The sequence below is a fragment of the Microtus pennsylvanicus genome, chromosome 11 (assembly GCF_037038515.1).
Source record: "Microtus pennsylvanicus isolate mMicPen1 chromosome 11, mMicPen1.hap1, whole genome shotgun sequence".
In the NCBI taxonomy this organism is placed as follows: Eukaryota; Metazoa; Chordata; class Mammalia; order Rodentia; family Cricetidae; genus Microtus; species Microtus pennsylvanicus.
In genome coordinates, this window is record NC_134589.1 from 1,993,105 (window position 1) to 2,016,375 (window position 23,271).

Consider the following 23,271-nt stretch of genomic DNA (forward strand, 5'->3'; position numbering starts at 1 on the left):
ATAACCACCTCCTGCTTTTGACAAGCACACAACAGAAGAAAGTAGAAGGGAAGAGCCTTGAGCACCAAGGGCCCCGCACACTTTCCTTTAAGTCCAACAATGAGCAAATCAGATCCGGGCACCTGCCTCCCACTCCACACCTAGGGATGACGGCTCAGGCCGGGCAGGCAGTCGGAAGGGTCGTGGTTAGGAGCCCTTGACCTGTCATTTATCTCCCGTTGTCAAATGAGCACAAGTTCCCCGCTCCCTTTCTTTTCCAGGGGCCTGAGACCCCAAGTCATGCTCAACTGGCCACAGGAGACATGTAACGAACGGGTCGGGCACACAATGCCTCTAACCAAGACCAACAAGGCTGCCTGCCCTCTCTGCCCCGGGCCATCTTGCCTGCAGGGCAGACTCTCTCATCTCCTCCTGTGTAGAGAAACCCAGTAGTCTAGTTCCACTTGCCTGCCTGGCAACTTTTGGGGGAGTCCGGGACCCTGGCTGGGTGCTATGGACAGACACGGAGAAGGAGGCCCATGTCTGTGTCTGGAGGCTGGAGTGTATGCTGCTAAGCTGCTCCTCTGGTCCTGCCGGGCGCAGGACTTTTCTCCCCAGGAGTCCCTCTTTGTCATCCACTGTCGCCAACTGGAAACCAGAAGAAATCCTCTGACAACAGAAGCCCTAGCTGGAGGGTGCCTTCCTCTGGGACATCAGTTTCCCCTGGGGAGTTCAGCCAGGTCTGGGAGGCCAGATTCTTGGGGAACCCTCTTCGGCCCATGAGCTATTGTTTTAATTCCAATGACCACAGGGACACTGAGCACTGACTTAAGATCGGGTGTTGCACAGATTTCCTACACCAGTTAGCATCGCGTGTGAGGCCACACCAGCCACCGTCAGTAGCAAAGGACTCTCCAGGTCAGCAGGGTGGGCAGTGGCCAGATCTACGACTCACCATAGCAGCCCCACACCGCTTGCTGACCACCGCCCTGCAGGTCATCCTTTGTGGGCAAAGGGCAAACACAACAGCTGGCGGGAGCTGTGAGCAAACCACCTGGGTCACCTGGATAAACGTACCGTGGATGCCAGGGGTAAAAACAGCACAGGCGTCTGCCCGGCACCACGCCCTGAGTGTATGACCACAGACCTGCATGAAGCCTAACACTTATGGCAAGGGGACAATGACCACCCCAGAAACTGCATCCCTGTCATAACTGTGTATGGCCAATAGGAAGCTGTGGTCACAAAGTCAGTGACAACTTATACACCAAGGGTCAGGGCAAGTGGCCTCAGGTTTGCCAGACCCCTCTAAAGAGGACGGAAGTCCTACTCCTGGCCCACTCTGGACCTGGACTCCCTTGTGCCTGAAGGGACTGGGGAGCACAAGGGGACAGAATTTATTGTGAAGGAACCTGGTCCCTTATCGCTGCTGAGATAAACAGATGAGGCCAGGGGAGAGGTGGGGCCATAGGCACGGTCCCCATGGGGACGTGGCCTTGGTTGCCACCAGCACACGTGCCCAGGCACGTCGACTGTTCAGCGGGTCACCAGGGCAATGTCCCACATGCTCAGAACAGGGCTCGTGGGAAACCTAAAGCCACAGAGCTTTCTACACTCAGACCAGAAGCCACCAGTGTGCAAGCAAGAAATACAAGCCCCCGAGTAGCAAGTCCTAGGGTCCTTCGTGTTATTCTGCATCTGTAAGTTCCATAGGATGGAAACCCGCTGCCCCAGAGACAAGGAAGGACCCAGAAGTACTCTGGGCTTTGCTTGATCATGTTTTCATGACTCAGAGGGTCTGGGGTCTATCTCCTGGCTCTTAACATCCCAGACACCTGGGAATGAGCTATAACTACACCCGGGGGGAAAGCACGCGACCACAATGGGTATGCAGTCTGGCCTGGCAGGGGAACCCACCTGAGTCCCTGGCAGCACTGGCCTTACTCTCTCACTTTGGATTACGTCCACTCACCCTTCCTTTGGCCTGTGCGACCAGCCCCTCAAAATGGCTGTGAGGTCTACATGAGGAGGAACGGGGCAGCGGCGACCAAGCGCATAGCTAGAGATCTCCTTATAGGTTGTTGCTCTTTCCTCTGACCACATTCTTTAGGGCCAGAATGACGAGTCAATGTCAAGACCAAACAGAGAGCAGTGCACGCCAGTCCAGGAACCTCAGAGAGTGGTGTGATCAGACAGCAGATCCTTACAGGGGACTCCCGATACCCACGGGTGTGTGAAGGGTCTCATAGGATTTTTTCTGCTGATGGGTGTCAGGCCCAAGAGGACAGCAATTACTGCTCCATCTGGGATGTGTCAACACTCAGACACAGAGCAGTGTCCTGGTCCACTAGAACCCTCAGTTCAGAGCCCCAGCTGGGTAGCCTGTCCCCACCCCCACATATGGTGGGTATGCATGCAGGGGCCCACCTAGGCAAAGGCAAAGAACAGGGTACACGTGTGCATGTGTGTATGCATATGTGTGAGAGAGAGAGAGACAGAGAGAGAGAGAGAGAGAGAGAGAGAGAGAGAGAGAGAGAGAGAGAGAGAGAGCGCGAGCGATGCAAGCTGGTGCCGTGCAAGATCAGCCCACATGGTGAATTTTAAACTGCATTTTACAGGCAGCTGCAGGAAGCCACGTGCAGTAGGGCCTGAACATGCACAGCCGCCAGCACTTAACCCCTGGAGTACCATGAGCACAACATGCAGGAGAGGCACAACTAGCCACCCCGAGCACCCCACTGCAGAGGGGGAGTCTGCAGCCAGGGGTATTGATTTCTGCCAGAGGCCACGAGAAGTTTTGTCCATTGGCCCTTGTGCACTTCTTGCATCTGAAGGACTGCAGGCCAGGAGGGACAGAGAAAGAAGCAGGGCTGGGCCCTCATTGTGGGCTCTAAGATCTCCCACCCTCTCCTTTCCCAGGAAGATCCTTCCAGGTGCGCTGTGCTACAAGGAAGAGGCTTGCTTCCTTTTAGAAAAAGATGTTTTATTGTAATGATGTTGGGGGTATGTGTACACGAGTGGAGACCAGATGAAGGCATCAGATCCCTGAGGCTAGAGTTACAGGCTGCTGTGAGCTGCTGACATGGGTGCTCAAAACCAAACTTGGGTCCTCTGTAGAAGCAGTATGGACTCTTGACCACGGGAAGAATCCACCCATCTCCTGGGGACCTAGAGCGCCAGGGCCACAGCACAGGTGGGCCCCAAACTTGAAAAACCGGATCAGATTGGGAAACGAGGCCCAATGTGCCAGAGCAAACAGTGAATGAGGGAGGTAAATCTTTACAGCTGCCACCTCATGAACCTCTCCAGGGAGTGGAGTATCAGCAGGGGTGACTGGCAGCAGGTGGCCCAACCCAGGGCCCTGGCATGGCAGATCCCAGAGAGCCGGAAGCCCCTGGCATGCCAGGGTAGTGAGTCAGCCTTTGTGCATCAAAGGAGGGAGCAGTAACCGAAGAGGGTGGCACTGGGGCTAGGACAGCTGGACACAGGAGGGTTCCAGGACCCCAAGTATTGGGGAACATAGGAGGTAAGATCCCCCCAAAAGCACATGTGGGTGCCAGAGACACCACATTTGGGATAAAGTTGAAAAACACAGGTAGCCATAGCAGGAGACCACACCTTCCTCAGCCTCTACCAGAGTGAGTCAAGCAGCTACAAGGTCTGAGTCACCCTGCATATCACCCCAAAGCCTCAGTTTTAAAGATTTCTGGAGAGGAGATTTCACATATTTCATTCAGGCTGGAGTCAGGAGCAAATTCACTATATAGCCTTAGAGAGCCTTGAACTCCCGATCCTCCTGCCTCTGCCTCCTGAATACTGGGACACAGGTGTATGCAACCACATCTAGGAGAATCCCTTTCCTTGGCCAATTAACATTCTTTGGGTGGAAAGAACACGTATCTAGGCTGCCTGACTGCTTGCACTCACTGGCAAGTCCATCCTTTCACTGACATTAGCATCTACTTCAGGATTCTGGTGCATACTGAAGACCAGCAGTGACATCCAGCTTGGATTCTAGGGCCTTCCAGTGGTAGGTAGCCATTGTTGGACTAACTGGACCACAGCCTGTTCCTCTCTCTCTATATGGAGTCATTCTGTAAGAGCTCTTCCTAAACCCCACTCCTGGTGTCAACTTCTGTTGTATTTAGGGTCACTACTGCTGTGATGAAACATGACCAAAAGCACCTGTGGGTTTATTTGATTTACACTTCCACATCATCAAAGTCTAACCTTGAGTTCATCATGAAAGGAATTCAGGACAGGAACTCTAAAAGGGGAGGGACCTGGATGTGGGAGTTGATGCAGAGATCATGGAGGAGTGCTGCTTACTGGTTTGCTCTTCCTGGCTTGCTCAGCCTGCTTTCTTATAGAACCCAGGACCACCAGCCCAGGGCTGCCACCACCCACAACGGGCTAGACCTTCTTCCCTCATCGATCGCTAATTAAGAAAATGCTCCACAGGTTTGCCTACAGCATAATCCTATGGAGGCGTTTTCTCAATAGAGGGTTCTCTCCGAGAGCTTGGGTTAAATTAACACAAAACTGTCCAGCTCAATTGTTCGCATCCAGGGCAGCTGTGGCGGAAGGCCTACAGGGTCATGACAGCCCTAAGTATGACCTCATGTGATCAGTCTTCCTGCTGCATGCTTTTAAACACTGTGTGCGCGCGCGTGTTGAGATATACAGATATCTGTGCACCACAGGTGTGCCTGGTGCCATGGAGGCCAGAACTGGCAGTTGAATATACTGAACTGGACTTACAGATGGTTGTGAGTGGCCATGCAGGGGCTCTGGAAGGGCAGCCAGTGTTCTTAACCTCTTAGTGAGCTCTCCAGTCCTGTGATATACCTTCTTTTGTCATTGTTGTGAGACATGGTCTCACTATGTAGATCTGGCTATTCTGGAACTGGCTATGTCGACCAGGCTAGCCTTGAACTCAGAGATCCACCTGCTTCTACCTCCTGAGTGCTAGGAAGTGTGCCAGGCATGACACACGTTTTTGAGGCCCTCTCAGGTATACAGCCGGAAAGGGTACCGGCAGCCAGAACTTAGTGTATGGGCAGACTAGGGGTCTCACTTCTGCCACTACGACATCTCTGCCAGGACAACGGCCATCTGAAGACTGCAGGAACTTTAGAAGACTGAGGGGAAGTTTCCCCACACAGAGGTGGAACTTGCCAAGGTGGCCAAGGGGCTTGAACTGGTCTGGATTTCCCCTAAGAACCCTGTCCTTGTCCCTGCCCCGGCTACTCCTAGACTATTCTGAAGATAAAGCAAGAACACAGTTCTCCCTGGAGACTCCACATCCTCCCAGAGGGTAAACTAAGTGCTTGCTCCTGGAAACACTCGATTCATCTTGGCTTGGACATGGAAGACAGTGCCCTGGAGGTGGCGGGCACTGTGGGGATGACAAACGCACATGAACAGGTGACAGAGGTGGTGTCTTCAGAACTCTGGAAAGATTAGACTTGAGGGAGCAGCCTATGCAGAGGCAGACCTCAGGCGTCTCCACCCAAACTCAGGTGCTTAAAACCATCTGGACTGAGAGGTAAGAGGGCCTGTGATACATTCAGAGAAGCCTGGGAAGGCCGGCCATAGAGACTCGGAACAGAACGGGGGGGGGGGGTGCGGTACGGGAGAGGGGTGGGGCATGGGTTCTGGGGAGTGGTACGGGAGATGGGGTGGGGCATGGGTTCTGGGGATACCTGTGGCTGACAGTGGCTGATGAGGCCTCAGGCAGCAGCAGTGGGACCTGCCTTGCTGCTCCTCCCAGTTCTAAATAGAGCAGACCTCACCTTCCACTTGAACTTGGCAAGCACCAGGAAGTCTCCTCAGACTCTGAGTGCTGGCAGTGCGGACTCAGCCACACCATTGGCTGCAGCTGTGGGTGAATCCTGGGTAGGCTGGTTCTACAGCCACTCCCAGGAGCTCCCATGGTGGGAAGCTGCCTGGAGATGAAAGGGGGGGATGCTGTGGCTCTGTGGCTGGGAGGCAGGCACACGGTCTCCCCACCCCACCCTCTAGAGTCTATGGGAGAGCCACAGAGACAGTACAGCGGACAGCGCTGGTTTTGCCACAGTTCCAAGTGTTAAGGCTCGCCCATTGCTCAGTGCTCCTCCTGACGTTAAGCACGTGCATGTGATTTTTCTGAGCCAGTTGCAGAGACTGTAACTGCCTCGAGCTCAGTATCCCAGTTTGTGTCCTAGGAGCAAGGATGTCTTGCCACATCAGGACATCTTCAGTGTCCTGACAGTAGGGTTGCCACGGGTCCCCTTTAAACCCACAGAGCAGAGATGCAGCTGTTCCTGTTGCTCTTGCGGGCAAGCCAGCACTCCATGTCATGTGCCAGGTCTCCTGATTCGGGGAAGAGGCTGGTGAGCAGGGGCTGGATGACACCTGCCTCCAATACCACAGGCACAGCACCCCTGCTGAGGGCTGGTCCTTGGACGGTCCCCTCTTCAGAGCAGCCAGAGTGGGCGAGGCATGAAAAAAAGAGTAAAGAGCCCCCAGGGTCTCTAAACAGCAGGTGCCTCAGTGCCCTCTTTCTAGAGGAGGTTGACATGCTCCCACGGGGATGAGTGTCGTGGCCAAGTTACAGGGATTTCAGCTAGACCCTATGACATGCTCACACAGTCAGTGTGGAGTCTAGGGAGAACTGCCCGTGTCGTGAAGCTCAATGCGATCCTTGGACCAGGCACTCTATCTGCACCTCATGGGGGAGCCTCAGTAGATGGTGGGAATCAAGGAGAGCTAAGTTTTCTTTATACCATCAGGACTCTGCCCCTGGGCCCTCCCCGGAGCAAAGCATAGGAAAATGGAGTGTCGGGGCAGACCAGCAGAACATGGTGAATCAGTTAGATCCTTCCGGGTCAGGAAACTGGACCCAGCAGCTAACGAGCCCTGTGAGCCCAACCTTATCCAGAAGGAAAGACAAGACAAGCACAGCTTGACTTGGAAGCTGTAACAGTGGCAAATGGGCATCGTGCTGGGAGAGGGACAGCCTCCCTCAGGCCCGCCTTGGCAGGGAAGTGCCTGACATGCTCCCCATATCCTCAGCAAAGCCTTCAAGGGTGGAGACAGGAGACAGGCTCCTGGTAGCCTACAGACCAGGTGAGCTTTGCAGGGCCTGGAGAGGGGGCGTCTGTAACCTTCAGGTGACCCTAGCTGCCGCAGCCCTCCCGGAGTTAGCTCCAGTCCCCAGAACAGGGGAGAGAGCCTGAGAGCAGAGCGCTCGTGTTGTGGAGTGTCATCAGGGGGTACTCAGGCACAACATCCCCTCCGCGGTGGCAGAGGGGCCCTATGCCAGGGGTCAGCTGCTCAAACTTGGCTGTAAGCACACCTCCACCTTCCAGAGCCTTCTGGAGCAAATATCCATAATGTTCAATTATTCTGGTGGCTTCCAGAGCGGAAAGGCACCTCCGAGAGCTAATTAACATAGCCTGAACAAGGCCCCGATATAGAGCTCTCATTAGGTGAAGACAGACAGAGGGGGCTGCCAGGGCACCATGCTGTTAAAACCGCTGGGCGGGAAAGGGGCGGACAGGAGGTGAGACAGTCAAGGGGCCCCCTGGACAGTTGCTAATCCTGCCTTCCCTCAGCTACTCTCCAGACGCCAGTTCTTCAGAAGTACAGTTCCTCTCCCACCTATGGAAAGGCCAGAGTGGAATGTGGCCAGGGGGTGACCGAGAGAAAAATCGATGGCTGTGTTGCCATGGTGATGGCAGCAGACAGCAGCTCTTACAGGCATGTTGTTCTGAAACAAAACAAGTACAAAGTGTCACCTGGATGTCCATGTTGTCTCAACAGTTGGACCATGGGTGCTCGGACTTTGAGAAAAGCAGGGAGAGGTAGGGCCAAGCCCAGGCTCCAATCCAGTGTCCACTGTCCTGAGTCACTGGCCACTATTTGCATTCTGCCTGCTCAGACCCCTGGTCCAGTGTCATCCAGGGGACTGCTCCCATCTGGGAATTTTCAGTGCATCCTGGTTGGCCATGGACCACATGCTTCTGAGTCATGGTACACAAAGCAGCTATAGGCTCTCTCTGATGTGGCTGTTGCACAGAGAGACAAAGATGGTGGGACTTGATCCAATGTCCTCCCCACGTAGATGAGTGGCCCCATTCACTAGAGAGCATCTTAGCAAGACCTGTCCATCTTCTCTTGGACCTGATGTCTGTGAGGACCACAGAGGGCAGCTGCCACGTTCCCACTCCTATTCATGGTGACCAAGCTCCTTTGGTAAAGCAAACTGGACACCAGGCCAGGAAGCTGTCTGACACCCTCAGTATGAGAGCTCAAGCTCTTGCCCGCAGCTTAGAACAGAGTCTATTGCATTCTTTCTGGGCTAATTTCCCGAGAACCAGCTGATCCAAGGGAACGAGTGTATCCCCAAAGACCCTCGTTAGCAATGTGGCTTGTCAGGCCTGTGTGGCGCCATCTCGGAGTCCTGAGGAAACACCCCAGCACTGGCGACCAGAAATGCACTCAGTGTTACCCCGAAACACACCGGCCAGGCTTGGGGTGGCATGAGCACATGTATATATAATATATATAATAAATCTAAAATGTATATAATATATACATGCAATATAATATATAATGCAATATATTTTATATATATGTGAGTGTTTTGTTTGCATGTGCGCATGTGTATGCAATATATATTTTATATATGTATATATATATATGAGTGTTTTGTTTGCATGTGCACATATGTACACATGAACATCGCCAGATGGTTGGAAGTCACTGTGTGGATGCCAGGAATTGAACCCAGGTCCTCTGCAAGAATGGCAAGTGCTCTTCACTGCTGAGCCATCTCTCCAGCCCTCTTTCTTTTTAGTTTTGTTTGTTTTTTGAGACAAGGTTTCTCTGTGTAGCCTTGGCTGTCCTGGAACTCACTCTGTAGAGCAGGCTGGACTCAAACTCACAGAGATCTGTCTGCCTCTGCCTCCCAAGTGCTGGGGTTAAAGGTGTGCACCACGGCCTGGCTTCTCTTAGTCTTTTGACACAGGAACTCATGGAGCCCTAGGCTAGACTCAAACTCTTGATAATCATCCTGCTTCGGCTTCCCCGGTGCTGGGATCATAGGCGTGAGCCGCCACACCTGGATGCTTCTTCCCCTCCCCTTTTGGTGCTTTTGTTTGATTGCTTTATTTTATTTTGAGACTGCTTTAAACTATGTCACAGAAACCTATGATCTCAGAACCCTTGGATTGAGGCCACCTCACTTCCCTCCTGCGCACAGGACGTCCATGACCTAACCCGTGTGACAACCGCTCTTCAGGGGACAGGGCTACCCGGACCTCTTCCATCTCTGACTGGACTCTTGACCAGTCCTGCCACTGGCCCTGAAGAACCCTGTTCTAAGTTTGCCATCTAGGGCTACTAGAAGACCCCTGACCCTCTCTGTACCTGCCCACGTTTCTTATTGCATCCAGTGGCCCATCTCTTCCCAGCGCAGTCTGTATGTAGGTGCCTGATGTGCCCATACTCCTGACAGCCAGTGCTCTGGGGGACCCAGGGAAGGGCAGAGACCTGCCCACAGAGGCTGCTGGCCACGCCTGGAGCACCCTGTGCCAACTGCTGACCGAGAAGTGAGCAGCTGGTGCTCTCCCTCATTAGCCCTCCCTGGAGTCAGAGCGGATGTGATAAACAGGTTTTTGACTTCAGGGCACAAGGCTGACCACAGATCTGTGAGTCTTCGAGGGGCTCCCAGAGCTGCCATTACTCCTGGGCAGCTCAGTCCTTAGGGTTTGGCCTTATGCTCGGGGGTACCCCTGGGGGCCTTTGAGCTGCTGGAAGGGAATGTGAACCCCACCTCTAGGCAACCCTGGGACCCTGGTAGAGCCAAGCTTCTCAGAGCAGGAGCAGAGCCAGCAAGGAAGCCCGCTGTCTTCGCAGGGCCCCAGGCTGGGCTCTAAGCCCGCCCTACTGCAGCCAGGTGACACTGCTGTTCCGTAACAGCGAGGACGGAAGGCACCAGTCAGGAGGCCCCTGCAGCCACCAGCTCTGTCACTGCTGTCCCCATTGATATTCCCATCACACAGCAGCCCAGGAGCTGAAGAACACGGACACCTGCTGCGTCTCCCCTGGCTGTCACATAGTCACTGCCCAGGATTCAGCAAATCCAATTCAGACTGCTATTAATCTCTCCACAGCCTCAGTGAGGCCCCGCCGGGCTCTCGGCAGGGTGGCCAGGGCTGCCACACAAGAGGTCTGGCCACCTGAGCCTACCCTGCTGGCAGCCCCAGAGCCTCAGCTGAGTCAAGGTGCCCAGTAACTGCCCAGCAACGTCCACAGTGTACTTGGCATGGTAAAACATGGGGCCCTGCACTAGGGAGGCAGAGGCAGGCAGATCTCTGTGAGTTCGAGACCAGCCTGGTCTACAAGAGCTATTTCCAGGACAGTCTCCAAAGCTACAGAGAAACCCTGTCTGAAAAGCCCCTCCCCAAAACAATAACAACGACAAAAACAAAAAACCATGGGACCCTGGCTTGAGTCTAAGGGACCTCTGCGATCCTTATTTTTTACTGTCGAGTTGAGAGGAAGTGTCGTTAGCTGGGAAGGGGAGCCCCACTCACTTCAGGCATTGCCAAGCCCTTCATCCCTTTATTGTCCTAACCTTGACAGGCAGCTGGCCCAGACAGGACCTCAAGAGTCAGGCTCCTCAGGGATGGACAAGAGTCACAGCTCCCAGGGAGGGGTTTCATCAAGACCTCCAACAGTGCCTCTCAGGATTTAGCAGACTCTAAGATGGATCCTGCCCTGTGAGGTTCTGACAACTGGTAACACACCCAGTTGCTGTCACGTGCCCCAAGGAGGGGCTGGGACCACAGCCTCTTCTCTGAAGTGGAAGGCTGAGATACTCCAGCTCCCTGACCAGATGTGGGTGGGCTCCGCCTGACCTAGGAGCAACAGGATGCAGTCAGACCACCTCACAGCCTCACAAAAAGCGGCAGCCCAACAAGCCGGCATCTTCAAAACTACCTAGGCCAACAGGTGCCACTGGGGACAGCTGGAAGGCCTCTTGGGGTAAAGGTCTGAGCCCCCTCCATTCCAGAGCTGGATGCCTGGGGCCACACAGTGCAACTGGCTGAGCGAGCCTGATATGGGAAAGCAACCACGCTATAGCCTCAGGGCAGTCTCAGACCACTTGAGAAGACAGGACACTTCAGACAGGACATGACTGCGTCACACTTGCTCAGAGACCCATGACGGAAGCCAAGCCCACACTCTGAGGCAGGGCGGAGCTGCCTGTCTTCAAGCATCCTTACTTGGGGGCTGTGGTCAGCACAGACCATCTGCTGGTTCCCCCAGGGCCTTTTGAGACTCAGCAGCCAGGAGGGCCCCAGCTGAGGCACACAAGTCCCTGTGATCACAAACAAGCCTGCTGCAGGCCCCAGCAGGTACAAAGCAGCCCTTTAAAGCAAAGCACAGGAGAAGCCTCCAGAGACAGGCAAGGGGTTGAAGAACAGTCAGTTCAGGGGACAGCCCTGCGCAGAGCCTTGGGAGAGACTGCCTCAAACAGACCTGACCACACGAGGGACATGAGGGTCCCTTGCTCACTGCTTAACTTCGGACATCACACCTTCCCAAGTCCACAAGGCTATGGAATGCCAAGTCCATACAGAACACCTGAGCACGTGCCCACCTGTTCTGGTGTGCGCACCCTACCATGAACATCAGTGTTCCGGTCTTCTCCCCGTGCCAGATCCAGCCCAGTTCTAGGCCCCGGTCATCTTGGGATGGAGAGCTGCAGACAGCTGTCCAGCAGGCTGGTGAACAGTCAACTGTGGGGGACAGGCTCCATGATGCCTTCCACATACACAGAGCACCAGCGCCACAGCCATGGTGGGCACCCAAGGCCCAGAAATAAAGGAAGGCATGCGGCCATTTATGGCCTGCTCTGGATCCTTCACGCCAGCCCTACAGCTGCCGGACAGCAGGGTTATGGATCAGAGAGGCAGGTGCTATCACATCTTAGCCAATTCCAGATTTCAGTCACGGGCGAAGGGGCACGAGCCTCTGTGGGAGCTCGACAGATGCACAGCGGAGTTGCTGGCTCCAGGTGCACCTGCCCAGCCCTAGGCCACCACCCAGGGCTCCCTGGCCAAGGGAACAGTGCATACCTCCGCAGACTCATGAATGGCTTGGAGCTCAGACCTGCATGGATACTCTCATCATCCCAAGTTGCTGGTCAGCCCCAGTACCAAAAAATCCCAAGAAAGCAGAAGTGGCAACCAAGCTCACATACAGATCACACACAGTGACGGGAGCACAGGGCTCGCCTGCTCAGAGCTGTTTCTGGCACCAGGGCATCTCTGACAGAGACAGAGACAGACACAGGAGATCCAGAGAGGGGAGGCCACCACAGACCAGCAAGTGAGTGGCTACCGGCTAGGGCATCAGAAGGGCTGTGAGGATGCGGAACTCAGAGCTACCCTCCAGTCCTGACTAAGCAGCCTGCTATATCAAAGCAGAGCTCTGACAGGCTGCAGACTTTCTCACTGCAGGGGAAAAATAACACTCCAAGTGGAGATGAGAGGATGGTCCCTGCGTGAGTCTGCAGTCTCCAGCCCTTCCCTGGCTGGGCGGTCAGTCTGTAGTACAGAGAGATGGAGGATCAAAGGCAGGCCCTGCCCAGGCCACTCGCTTACTCCAAAGGGGGAAAAAAGGAACAAAGAGGTGTCTCTAGGGGACCATCTGAAGCAAGAGCGACTCCCTGGACATTCATTGTCCAGCATGAGGGGGGACTCTCTGGAGAGACTGGTGTGTGTGTGTGTGTGTGTGTGTGTGTACGTGTGTGCGCACGTGTGTGCGCATGCATGCGTGTGTGTTTACGTGTGTGTGTGTGTGTGTGCGCGTGCGTGTGTGTGTGTGTGTGCAGGGGAGGGGCTGCGTATGACCCTTGTGACCCATGAGAAGAATGAATGAAGCACAGAGTTCCAGAGGGGACTGGGGTGGGTGGGAGGGGCAGATGCCCACTGCCCGTGAAATGCTACACAATCCTAACAAGGCTGTCTTCCTAGAGCAGAGCCGGAGACATGGGCAGCTCACCCTGGCCATCACCCTATGTGGGAGAGCAAAGACAAGAAGCACTGGGAGGAAGGAAAGGGGTAGGGGTTGGCCAGAAAGAGCAGGATGGAAAGAATTAGCCTGGTTTGGTCTCCTGTATGCTTGACAACCAATCCCACCCTGTGCAGCCAGAGCCGGGGCCAGAAAGGCCTGGAAGGAAGTCCATAGTGAAGAGTGGGCTTTATAGGCTCCACCAAGATTGGATCACTAAGCCAGGTGGGTTGAAGCACACCTCTGGTCCTAGCTACTTCACAGGGGGGTTGAAGCACAACTCTGGTCCTAGCTACTTCACGGGTTAAAGTTTAGGGAGGATTGAGCTCTTGCACCCAGGAGTCCAAGACCAGGCTAGACAGCACAGCATAACTTTGTCTCAAAAAAGAAAGAGTGACCCCTGTAAACAAGTAATTAGGGACAATAGAGGATGGTCTGGGTAGTGTTTCTACATTTGGACAGACCTGAGACCCCTTCACCCTGGACGACATTCCCTGAGGCTCTGATTTACCTCTCGATGGGGACCTTCCATATCTAGATGAGTCTGTCTTGGACATGCCGACCAAGTGGTCAGAAATGAACAAAGCTGTAGACAGGAGGAGGAGAAAAACCAAATGGTATTAAAAATAGACTACAAGTCTGGTGGTGGTGCATGCCTTTAATCTGAGTATTTGGGAGGCAGAGGCAGGAGGATCCCTGTGAGTTCAAAGCCTGCCTAGTCTATAGAGCGAGTTCCAGGACAGAGAGAGATACAAAGAGAAACCCTGTCTCGAAAAAAAAAATTACAGATAAGACTAAATGATACAGAGAAGGTCATCTCATGATAACGTGGTCTACCTCACCAGCACACGTATGCACTTGATAGCACAGCCTACAAACATGTGAGAGAAAAGCACCGAGCTGCCTCTCTTCGGTACCAGGAAGCAAGCAAGCAAGCCCTATTTCACAGCACTGCTGCCAAAGGCCACAGAGCATTTATCTCCATTTCCCATGAACCAGCTCGCTCAGAACAGCAACATCCAGTGTGAATAAACTCAGTTATAACCTAGAGAAGACCAGAGAAACGGATGGTAATTCTGCATTCGTGGAATATTCTACAGCGGTGAAAATGAACATACCCATTGCTGACAGTAATACTGAGGGCTCTAGAACAGAAAAGCAGGCTGTACATATCAACCTTCCTGTGGTTGACGCTCGTGGCAGGAGGACTACAAGGCCCTGCTTCTCTGAAGCTCTGCTCCCCTCCCGCTCAGGCTCACCTCCCCACTTTAGATTATGGACATTTCTGTGGAAACGCACCCCCCCCCATGGGTGGCCCGTGGTCCTCTTTACCTAGGGTGCTCATACACCACCCCCACTACTGACACTGTCACCATTCCCAGCCCCACCCCTGAGTGCAGCTAGATAACTTAGGAGCTCCCGGGAAGACTGTAATAGCTTCCGGGGAGTAAGGACCAAGAACACAGAATCAGGGGAAAATGGCCTTGAACTCAGCAGCACCACTGGAAGCTGTTACAGCTGAGAGGTGATGCTTCAAACATGGCAAAGATCCTTCCCCACCTGGAACCAGCCAAGCCAGAGAGAGACAGGAAAGCAGCAAAACCACTCTCCCAAGAGCAACACGGGAACAAAACAGACAGGCTATCCCGAGAACAGGGGGAGAAGCCAGGTGACCAGAGGCTCCAGGGAGAAAGGAGAAACAGAAGGAGGATGAACCCAGAGAATGGACAACAAAAATGATTCCAAGGGCAGTCAGAGGCTGGGGAGCAAATCAATTAACATCAATAAAAATGTGAGGGGTATTCCAGAGAAAAGAAAGTTGCTATAAGAAAAATCAATAAGCTGGGGCTGGAGAGATGACCCAGCAGTTAAGAGCACTGGCTGCTCTTCCAGAGGACCTGGGTTCGATTCCCAGCACCTGCAAGGCAGCTCACAACTGTCTGTAGTTCTAGGGGGTCTGACACCCTCGCACAATACACATGCAGGCAAAACACCAATGCACATAAAATGAATCATCAAAATTTTTTAAAAAATTAACAAGCTACCAAACTAAAGTTAACAATTAAATTCAAAATTAAAATTGACCTGTTTCTCCTCCTAAAAATACCAGGAGGCCCAGCTTGCTGGTGCATTCCTGTAATTCTAGCTCCTGAGAGGTGCAGGTAGGACAAGTAAATGAAAGACCAGATCAGCAAGATAACTAACTCATCAGGATATCATGTCACTAAGCTTGACAAACTGTCAGCTCTCGGGGACACAGTTTGTAGAAGAAATCAACTCCTAGAAGTGATTTTTGAACTGTCACACTAGCTCACCCTCCTCACCAAATGAATAAGTATAATAATCTTTTAAAATATTTATTTATTTTCAAGACAGGGTTTCCTCTGTGCAGCCCTGGCTGTCCTGGAACTTGCTCTGTAGGACCAGGCTGGTCTCCAATTAAGAGATCCACCTGCCTCTGCCTTCAGAGTGCTGGGATTAAAGGCATGCGCCACCACACCCGGCTCAGAGTCAATGTTCTCAAGATAAACCCTGACACAAGATCTAAATTGTGGAGAACCTTCCAGAACCCATTATAAAGACAAGCACCCAAATAAAATAAAGGATACAAGCCCTTGAATTTAATTTTACTAAAGATAAATAAACGGCAAATAAGCACCTGAAAAAGATGATGAACATCATTAATTAGAGAAATGTAAATCGGGGAATGACCTAAACCAGGACAACCTGAATAGCACTCAGCAGACAAGCATACAATGAGCTGTACGGAACCCCAGACTACCAGTATGGCGCGACCTACGAGCGTGCGACCTACGAGCATGCGAGGGGGCCAGACGACGAAGCCCGCCATGCCCTGATGGCACTGCATTGACACCAGTCCCTCAATCACAGTGGTGGCCTGAAGATGGGGGGAGGCCCAACAGATGCGCCATCATGCACACGGGAAACTCTCCTCGCGGTATGTTCCCAAGTGCGCAGCTGATGCCTCATTCCCCGGTAAAGCAGTGCAAGCGAGCGGTCCCAATGGATTGTGGGTCTCAGCTGGGAAGAGGGCGTTTACGACTATCATAATACACTGTATTGATTTTAGCAGAGATTTTAATAGTTATACGGGGTAAGGTAGAGGATGGCACCAGAAAGCAAACTCCGCCCTAAGCATCCCTTGGCGGAAAGTTAAGAAGGGACAGCACAGACCTGTCTTTTAGACACTCGGAAGCAAGCAGCACATGGAGCGGAGCAGCTGACTGAGTGGGAGACGTGGGCAGGGAGGGGGCGGGTAGCAGGGCTGACTTATTTTTAAAGCAAAGCACTGCTGTTTTCACACAGACTCCAACCATTTGCTCTGCAATTCCACTCCCAGGTATCTGCCCGAGAGAAACGAAATATAAGCCCACACGGATACTTCACGCTCACGCTCGACACGGTGCTATTCACAGCAATCAGGGCAGAAGTCACTCCACCAGCCGATGAGCAGGCCAGGTGTGGCGACACCCGCCTGTAATCGCAACACTACCAGCACTTGGGAGAAGGAGGCGGGAGGATTGGAGTTCATGCCAGCCAGGACCAGAGGGAGATAAACAGACGGGGTCCACCATACAGTGGAATAGTGTCTGCAGTGGGAATTACCGGGTATCACAGTGTGCCCAGGCCTGTGGGCTCAGCTGGCAGGCAAGCACAATGGGGTGGTGAAGGCCTTGACTGTGGGGCCTCATTGGCAGGGGTGACCAGGTCTGGGTTTGGTGGCCACATGGAGGTCCCACAGGGAGCTCCTGAACCAAGGTTCAGGCTCGTAGGTCTGGGAAGCTACCCTTCTTCACAGTCTAGTTTTTTTAACTCCTCAGGACACCATAGCAGCGTATGTGAGCCCTACATGTCTACAGTAGAGCTTATAGTCAAGAAGCATGACGCCTGCCACCACATGTGAACCTCGAAAACATAGGCTGCCGGAGAGTCAGACATGAGCTCACACACGAGACAGTTCATTACAGGAAACGTCCAGGACAGGCGAATCCAAAGGCGGACCACAGGTGGGCAGCTGTTTAACAGACACGGTTTTCTCTGGGAGTGATGGAGAAGTTGGAGCTAGAGAGTGGGAACAAGCTCACAACACACCAAGCCCAGGAAACCGTTCACTTTCGGCGGCGAAATGTACGGCACATGAGTCACACCAGAAAACCTGTTACCGAAAGAAGATCTGAGCCAGGCCGGCACCGGCTGACCAGCTCTGCAGCACGCAAGGAAGGATGCTCTCCAGTCACCCCGGGGGACTGCAGAGCTCACACAGACAGCAGCTCCCTGGTTCCGATTGAGCTCTGAGCCTTTCTCCCCTGCCGCTCCCCGAGTCCTGCAGTGTCACAGGAGCCCAACAATCACCAGCAAGAAATTCTGGAATTTCCCAGCGGCCCCAGGAGCACACTGCTCACTACAGGGCGTCCAGTGCCTGGCTTTTCTCTGACCACACTCTCGCCCTCCATGTGATCACAGAGAAAACACTTGGTGGTCTAGCACAGAATAAGAAAATGACCCCTCCAAGTGGGGCGGTGGTGGCGCGCGCCTTTATCCCAGCACTCGGGAGGCAGAGGCAGGCGGATCTCTGTGAGTTTGAGGTCAGCATGGTCTACAGAGCGAGTTCCAGGACAGGCTCCAAAGCTACAGAGAAACCCTGTCTCGAAAAACCAGAAAAGGCCGGGTGGTGGTGGCGCACGCCTTTAATCCCAGCACTCGGGAGGCAGAGGCAGGCGAATCTCTGTGAGTTCGAGACCAGCCTGGTCTACAGAGCTAGTTCCAGGACAGGCTCCAAAGCTACAGAGAAACCCTGCCTCGAAAAAAACCAAAAAAAAAAGAAAAACCAGAAAAGAAAATGACCCTTCCACATAGACATGTATGGCTCACATAACCTCCTACAGTGCCCTCTGAGGAATTAAAAAAACCAGACTGTGAAAAAGGGTAACGTCCCAGGCCTATGAGCCTGGAACTTGGTTCAGGAGCTTTGTGGGACCTCCATGTGGCCATGAAACCCAGAACTGGCCAATGAGAACAGCAAGCTGAGCCTGCAGGCCTGGCACCTGGCACCCCCACTGCAGCCCTGCACCCTCACTTCTCAGCCTGTGGAGGCTTTCGGTTAACACTGCACCTCAGAGACAGAAGGGCCCCTAACAGCGCCACCAGCTGGCCAGAGCAGTCAGTCTCCTCTCCCCCCATTTCAATGACTGTTATGGAGGCTGGAAAAGGCACAAAAGGACAAGGGGGGCAGAGCAGGCAGAGCTGCGTACACAGGGTCTCTGCCGGCAAGCTCAGAGACACATCTTTGAGCTGAAATTAACACATACACAGAGAAATCCGGTCCCTGACCCGTCCATATAACCCAGACCTCTTGTCCGTACAGGTGAGCTACTGATCCCAAACCTGGCCCTTCCAGGATAGCCATCTGCTTCCTTCTGAACACCTCTACCTGGCGTCCTTGCTAGCAAGGCACAGGGACCACATTCTGGAATGGTCCCCGTAGGGAGGCCTCCACGGACAGGGAGCCCAGATGCAGAAGCTTGTCCTCTGTGCTAGAAGAAACTAAGCGGTTCTAGGCCAATTTAGTTTCCTCAGTGTCCAAGGACAGGCTGGGAGCTGCAGATAAACAAAGCCAGCACACTGTAGCCTGCCTCACAGCCCAGCATCCCTGCGAGGGAAGAGAGATCTCAGCCACATCAGCATCCTGCCCCCAAGCCCAGCTTGCAATGTCACCTCACTGGACACGTGAAAACACAGGCAGGCATAGGAATAAAGACCTCCTGGGAAGTTCCACCTTCAGGCGCTTCCCGAGTCTCCTGCATTACGAGGTTTGCAGACGGGGCGGGTGCACCCTCCAAGGGCTCCACCCTTTCCACTTGCTTCAGTGCCGTTAGTGACCATGTCAGTCCAACCCCATCTGTCACTTAAGCCTTAGCCTCAGTGCCTCTAAGTGTGGCTTTGCCAAGCCCTTCAGGGAAGACGAGCCCACCAAGGTGAGCTCCCAGCGGGACGCTAAGGCTGCACGGTACGTGCCACTTTCCATGGAGAACACCCTCACCAGCTCTGCCGTTTTAAAACTATTTTTCTTATTTAATAGATAAAAGCTAGCTTCCAGCCTGGCACCCAGTTCTCCAGACCTGCCTGGGTAGATCCTCCAGGCCCTCTTCCCAGCCAAAGGTCTTACCAAGTTCCTTGGAGCCCTGGCTCTCACTGGCCAGCTCCCCCATCTTCACCAGAGCATCGAAATAGCCTTTGGCGGCAAAGGTGACACCTGCAGAGAGAGGAGAGTGGGGTTAACTCCTTGCACGGAACCCAAGAGAGAGCCGCTGCCGACAAGGACAAGGACAGCAGCGGCGCCCACCCCCTACCTAAGCCTGGACAAGTTCAAGGAGTGCTTTAGCTTCACTGTTCCTGCGGACGCTGCTGTTTCTTGTTGATACTCTTATTCCACTGCCATCACGAGGGTTCCTTTTATTTGTAAGAACACAGTGTACTGTGCAGGCCCAGAGCTATTCAAGTAAAACTGCGGAGCGTGGCGCCCTGTCATGTGCTGCTTGACGAGGGGGAGGGAGTGCAGCTTCGGTGTACTACACCAGACAGAGCACCTACAGACCCTGGGAAAGATCTAGGCGGATCTGGAAGGCAGGCAGCCACTGGTCTATCCGAAGATTCCAAGTAGGAAGACAGTCACTGTCCTCTCTGTCTCAGAGAGGGCCCCAAGCAGGAGCAGGTGCCCCCCTCCAAAGCAGGCTAAAGGCATCACGGGGCTTCTGGGTATGGAAAGCTCAGCATCCACCTGTTCCTCCCACCAGCCCAGTGGCTGCTGCTGACAGCACACGCAGCCCCAGCCGTCAGGTCTAGACTTCCTTGGAGTGCCTGGCACACTCCTTCACCTGAGGGGCCCCGACCACTGCTCAAAGGAGGGAGGATCGAAGAGGCCCCTAGTTCTGGAGAGCAGGGCCACAGAAAGCAGCCAGACTACAATTTCTAATTTGTTTCCTACACAACTCTGTTAGAGGGTGGTAGCTGGGCAAACTTTATATGATTTTCAATTAAGTGCACACAATTGGTTCTGTGATACAAGATCACATCCCTGGGGGACGGAGGAGTCTCAGTTGCCTGGGAGGGCGGGCCTCTTAAAACAAATGGAAGGAAAAACAAAGGAGAAGTTGGGCACTTGGAGGCTGTGGGGCTGAGCGGTGCGGGTAGTCTGTGAGACAGAGCTCAGCCTAGACAATCAGGGAAAACAGGAAGAGGAAGTAAGCATCCAGCCTGTCCCACAGGCAGCCTTGACAGGAAATCAGTGCCTGAGCGTCAGGAGCTGGAGGGCAGCATCAAAGGGGAGGGACTGCGACTATACTCAATGACATCCACGGGGAAGGAGAGCCCACACCTCAAACGCGAGACACCTGGGCACTGAAATCTGCCCACGGAGGAAAGACTCCTAGCACCACACAGAACGGCTTTGGAAGGGGACATCACTGCTGTGGAATGTGTCATTATGGCACACAGCCATCCAAGCCTTCCAATATACCAGACACAGTCCACCCGAAATCAGAGCAGGGCAGAAGCAGCTGGTTACATTCAAGGCCCTAGAAAGTTCTCTTCCTGGGAGAACTGGCGCATCGCGTGCTGTGCCTGGAGATAAAAGGGTCACTCAGGACGTGGGACAGAAGCCTCATTGTTGGTCTCCATGCTGCCTTCCGCGTCCGGAGGCTTCTTCCATGGGGGCTGCAACCAGGCACAGAGAGTCAACTCCTCTTCCCACAGAAAGCAGCTGGGGGAGGCCAGGCTCAGAGCAGGAGAGCAAGGGGGGTGGTGAATGTAATCTCGATACTGGAGAGGCCGAGGCAGGGTAGCGGAGAGATTGAGGCCAGCCCTCAGGACTTTGGGCCTGTGCTGTGAGTTCCAATCGACCAGGATCACGGGATGGTCTCCTCCCACACCTCGCCTTGACGTGGCCTCAGTGATGGCTGGGGATATGCGGGAGACTGTTGCCATGGTCCTACTATAGGGTCATCCCTCCTCGGAGCTATTCTACCAACAATAGAATAGACCAGGGTCCCTGGGAGGACTCAGGTACAGGGGCCACTTGGCAGGACTGTTTGACTACGGTGGGAAAGTCCTTGTTCCCACACTGGGTAAGGCAAGAAGGAGGGGACAATGGTGGCTTGACAGTTCCAGCCGGACAGTGTGACCAGGATCAAGTTCTCAAGTGACCACCAGCTTCAGGGCGCAAAACAAGACCCCGCTCACTAAACATGGCTCTATCTGCTGCCTTGAACTTGAAACCTGTAACTGAACAAGGGGCTCATCCCACACGTGGGGCCACAGCATGATGAAGCTGTAGGAGAGAGGATATGGTGCATATGCTTTACATGATGGGGGGCTGCCGCAGCCCTGCCTTCATAGCTGAGGTCACAGGTACAGTGACCACAGGGTCAGGCCCAGGAAGAGTGACTCTCTTGATGCATGCTAGGACCAATGGTGGGTTTCAAAGTCCCCTCCCTCCCAGAGCTGGGGGTGGACGGTGTTGAAGAACCTGGGAGCCATGGGTCCAGCACCGCCGCACCAGTCCCCAGAGGAGCGGCAGCACGTCTGTTCACCAGAGTGAGGGCGCTAGCCTTAGACCCAGGGGCCAGCTATACCTGCCAGTGCTTTCTCGTAGTTCTTCCCCATGGCGATGAAGTTGCGGAGGCTGGGGTTGAACTGCTCCATGATGGTCTGGAAATGAACAGAGAGAGCAACGTTACCTCACCACCATCCACCCATGGCTGGGAGGGCTCGGCCTGGATGGGATCCAGAAACGCTGCCCCATCTCCCCAAGTCGAAGCCACAGCTCTGCCCACTGTGAACACTGCACCCTGGGGCGGGCAGGGGCCTGCTGCAGAGAGAGCTGTCTGCAGAGCAACAAGGGGTCTTTGCAGGGCCACATGGCACAGGCGGCACTCACAGGCATGGCTTCCGAGGCGCCAGTACTCAGCTGGCGGGGCTGAGTCAGCCGTGGGAAGCCCCCCGTCGGCCACACACAAATGTTCAGCGACGCCCCCATGCCACCACCCTAACTCAATACACCAATTACCAGCATCAGCTCTGATTAGAGCCGCGTACAGCCTGATTTACAAAGACCGTACTATGAATAATCCAACAGGCTCCGGATCTGCTTGCCCGACGGACTGCAGTCCCGTGCCAATATCGGCAGTTCTTAGACTCAAGAAATTAGATTTTCACTGTGAAGGCCAAATAAATGTTTTAATTACATGGCATAGAAACAGGCGCACACAAACAGCAGCCAAATGAGAATCCTACTAGTGGAATACCCATAAACTGTCAACAGCCTACGCCAGTCAAGGGAGGACCCCAGGAGGAACTTTGAAAGAAAACCTCACCAGACCATATCCTAAGCCTCGGGGAGGGTGCCACGCTGGGAGCCCACGCTTCCTGAGGATAACAGGAAGGGACGCCACCTGGCTTTACACCAACTCAGGCCAACCTGTGACCCCCGTAAAGAACCAACATGACAAACAAGGACATTTGAGGACACCAGGGCCCGTGCGGGCTCCAAAACACCCAGCACTGGGCACATTCTGCACTGGCTGCCCTGAGGTACGGCAGGATACCCTCACCAAGAGGCACTGAGACCCTCCCTCACTCTTGGGGAAAGGAGTTCCAGTTCTAAGCTGCCACCACCCACCCTGTCCCTCCAGGAGGGCTCCTCGCCCACAGGAACCTCAACAGCCACACTTCTCAGCCAGATCCACAGAGTCGGTGGCCTTCTCAGCCACCTCTGCATGCTAGACCAGAAGCCACATGCACGACCACTCAGCAACCAGGGAGTGAAGGCAGAAGGGGCCCAGCAGATGGCACAGGAGGGCAGACTGTCAGGACGAAGAGGAGGCAGGCAGGTGAGGGCAGTGAAAACGCCCCAGGCCAAACCAAGATGTGCAGTAAGGGCTCAGGGCTAAGAGGAGAGGAAGTGAGTGTAGCTACATCTCTAAGACAGGACAGGAAGCTGGGAGGATCTGAGCAGGGCCATGCTGGATACACTAGGAAGGCCCTGGTTGCAGATTTTAGTCAAGGGTCAAAGAGGAAGTGGCTAGGAGCCTCCCTGCTGCTTAACCCTCTGACTAGGAAGGGAGGAAGGAGGCTCCTGCCAGGACTGGATTCCTGTGTTCTGTACACCAGGCAGTGACCGAGGACAGTTGGGACTTGAATGGGGAG

The 23,271-nt window shown here is 54.0% G+C and overlaps 1 protein-coding gene across 8 annotated transcripts in view; it reads right to left on the minus strand.

Moving 5' to 3' along the window:
- Positions 1-23,271, minus strand: part of Baiap2 (BAR/IMD domain containing adaptor protein 2) — a 62,797-nt gene that overhangs the window by 26,219 nt on the left and 13,307 nt on the right. For all 8 annotated transcript variants that reach the window (XR_012912228.1, XR_012912227.1, XM_075989889.1 and 5 more), the window contains exons 2-3: positions 21,699-21,774; positions 19,235-19,321 (exon numbers count right to left, since the gene is read on the minus strand). Coding sequence is in view for 6 of the 8 variants with exons in the window: in XM_075989889.1 (XP_075846004.1) it covers positions 19,235-19,321; positions 21,699-21,774 (163 nt within the window). In the remaining 2 variants the exon portion in view is untranslated. The remainder of the gene's footprint in view (positions 1-19,234; positions 19,322-21,698; positions 21,775-23,271) is intronic.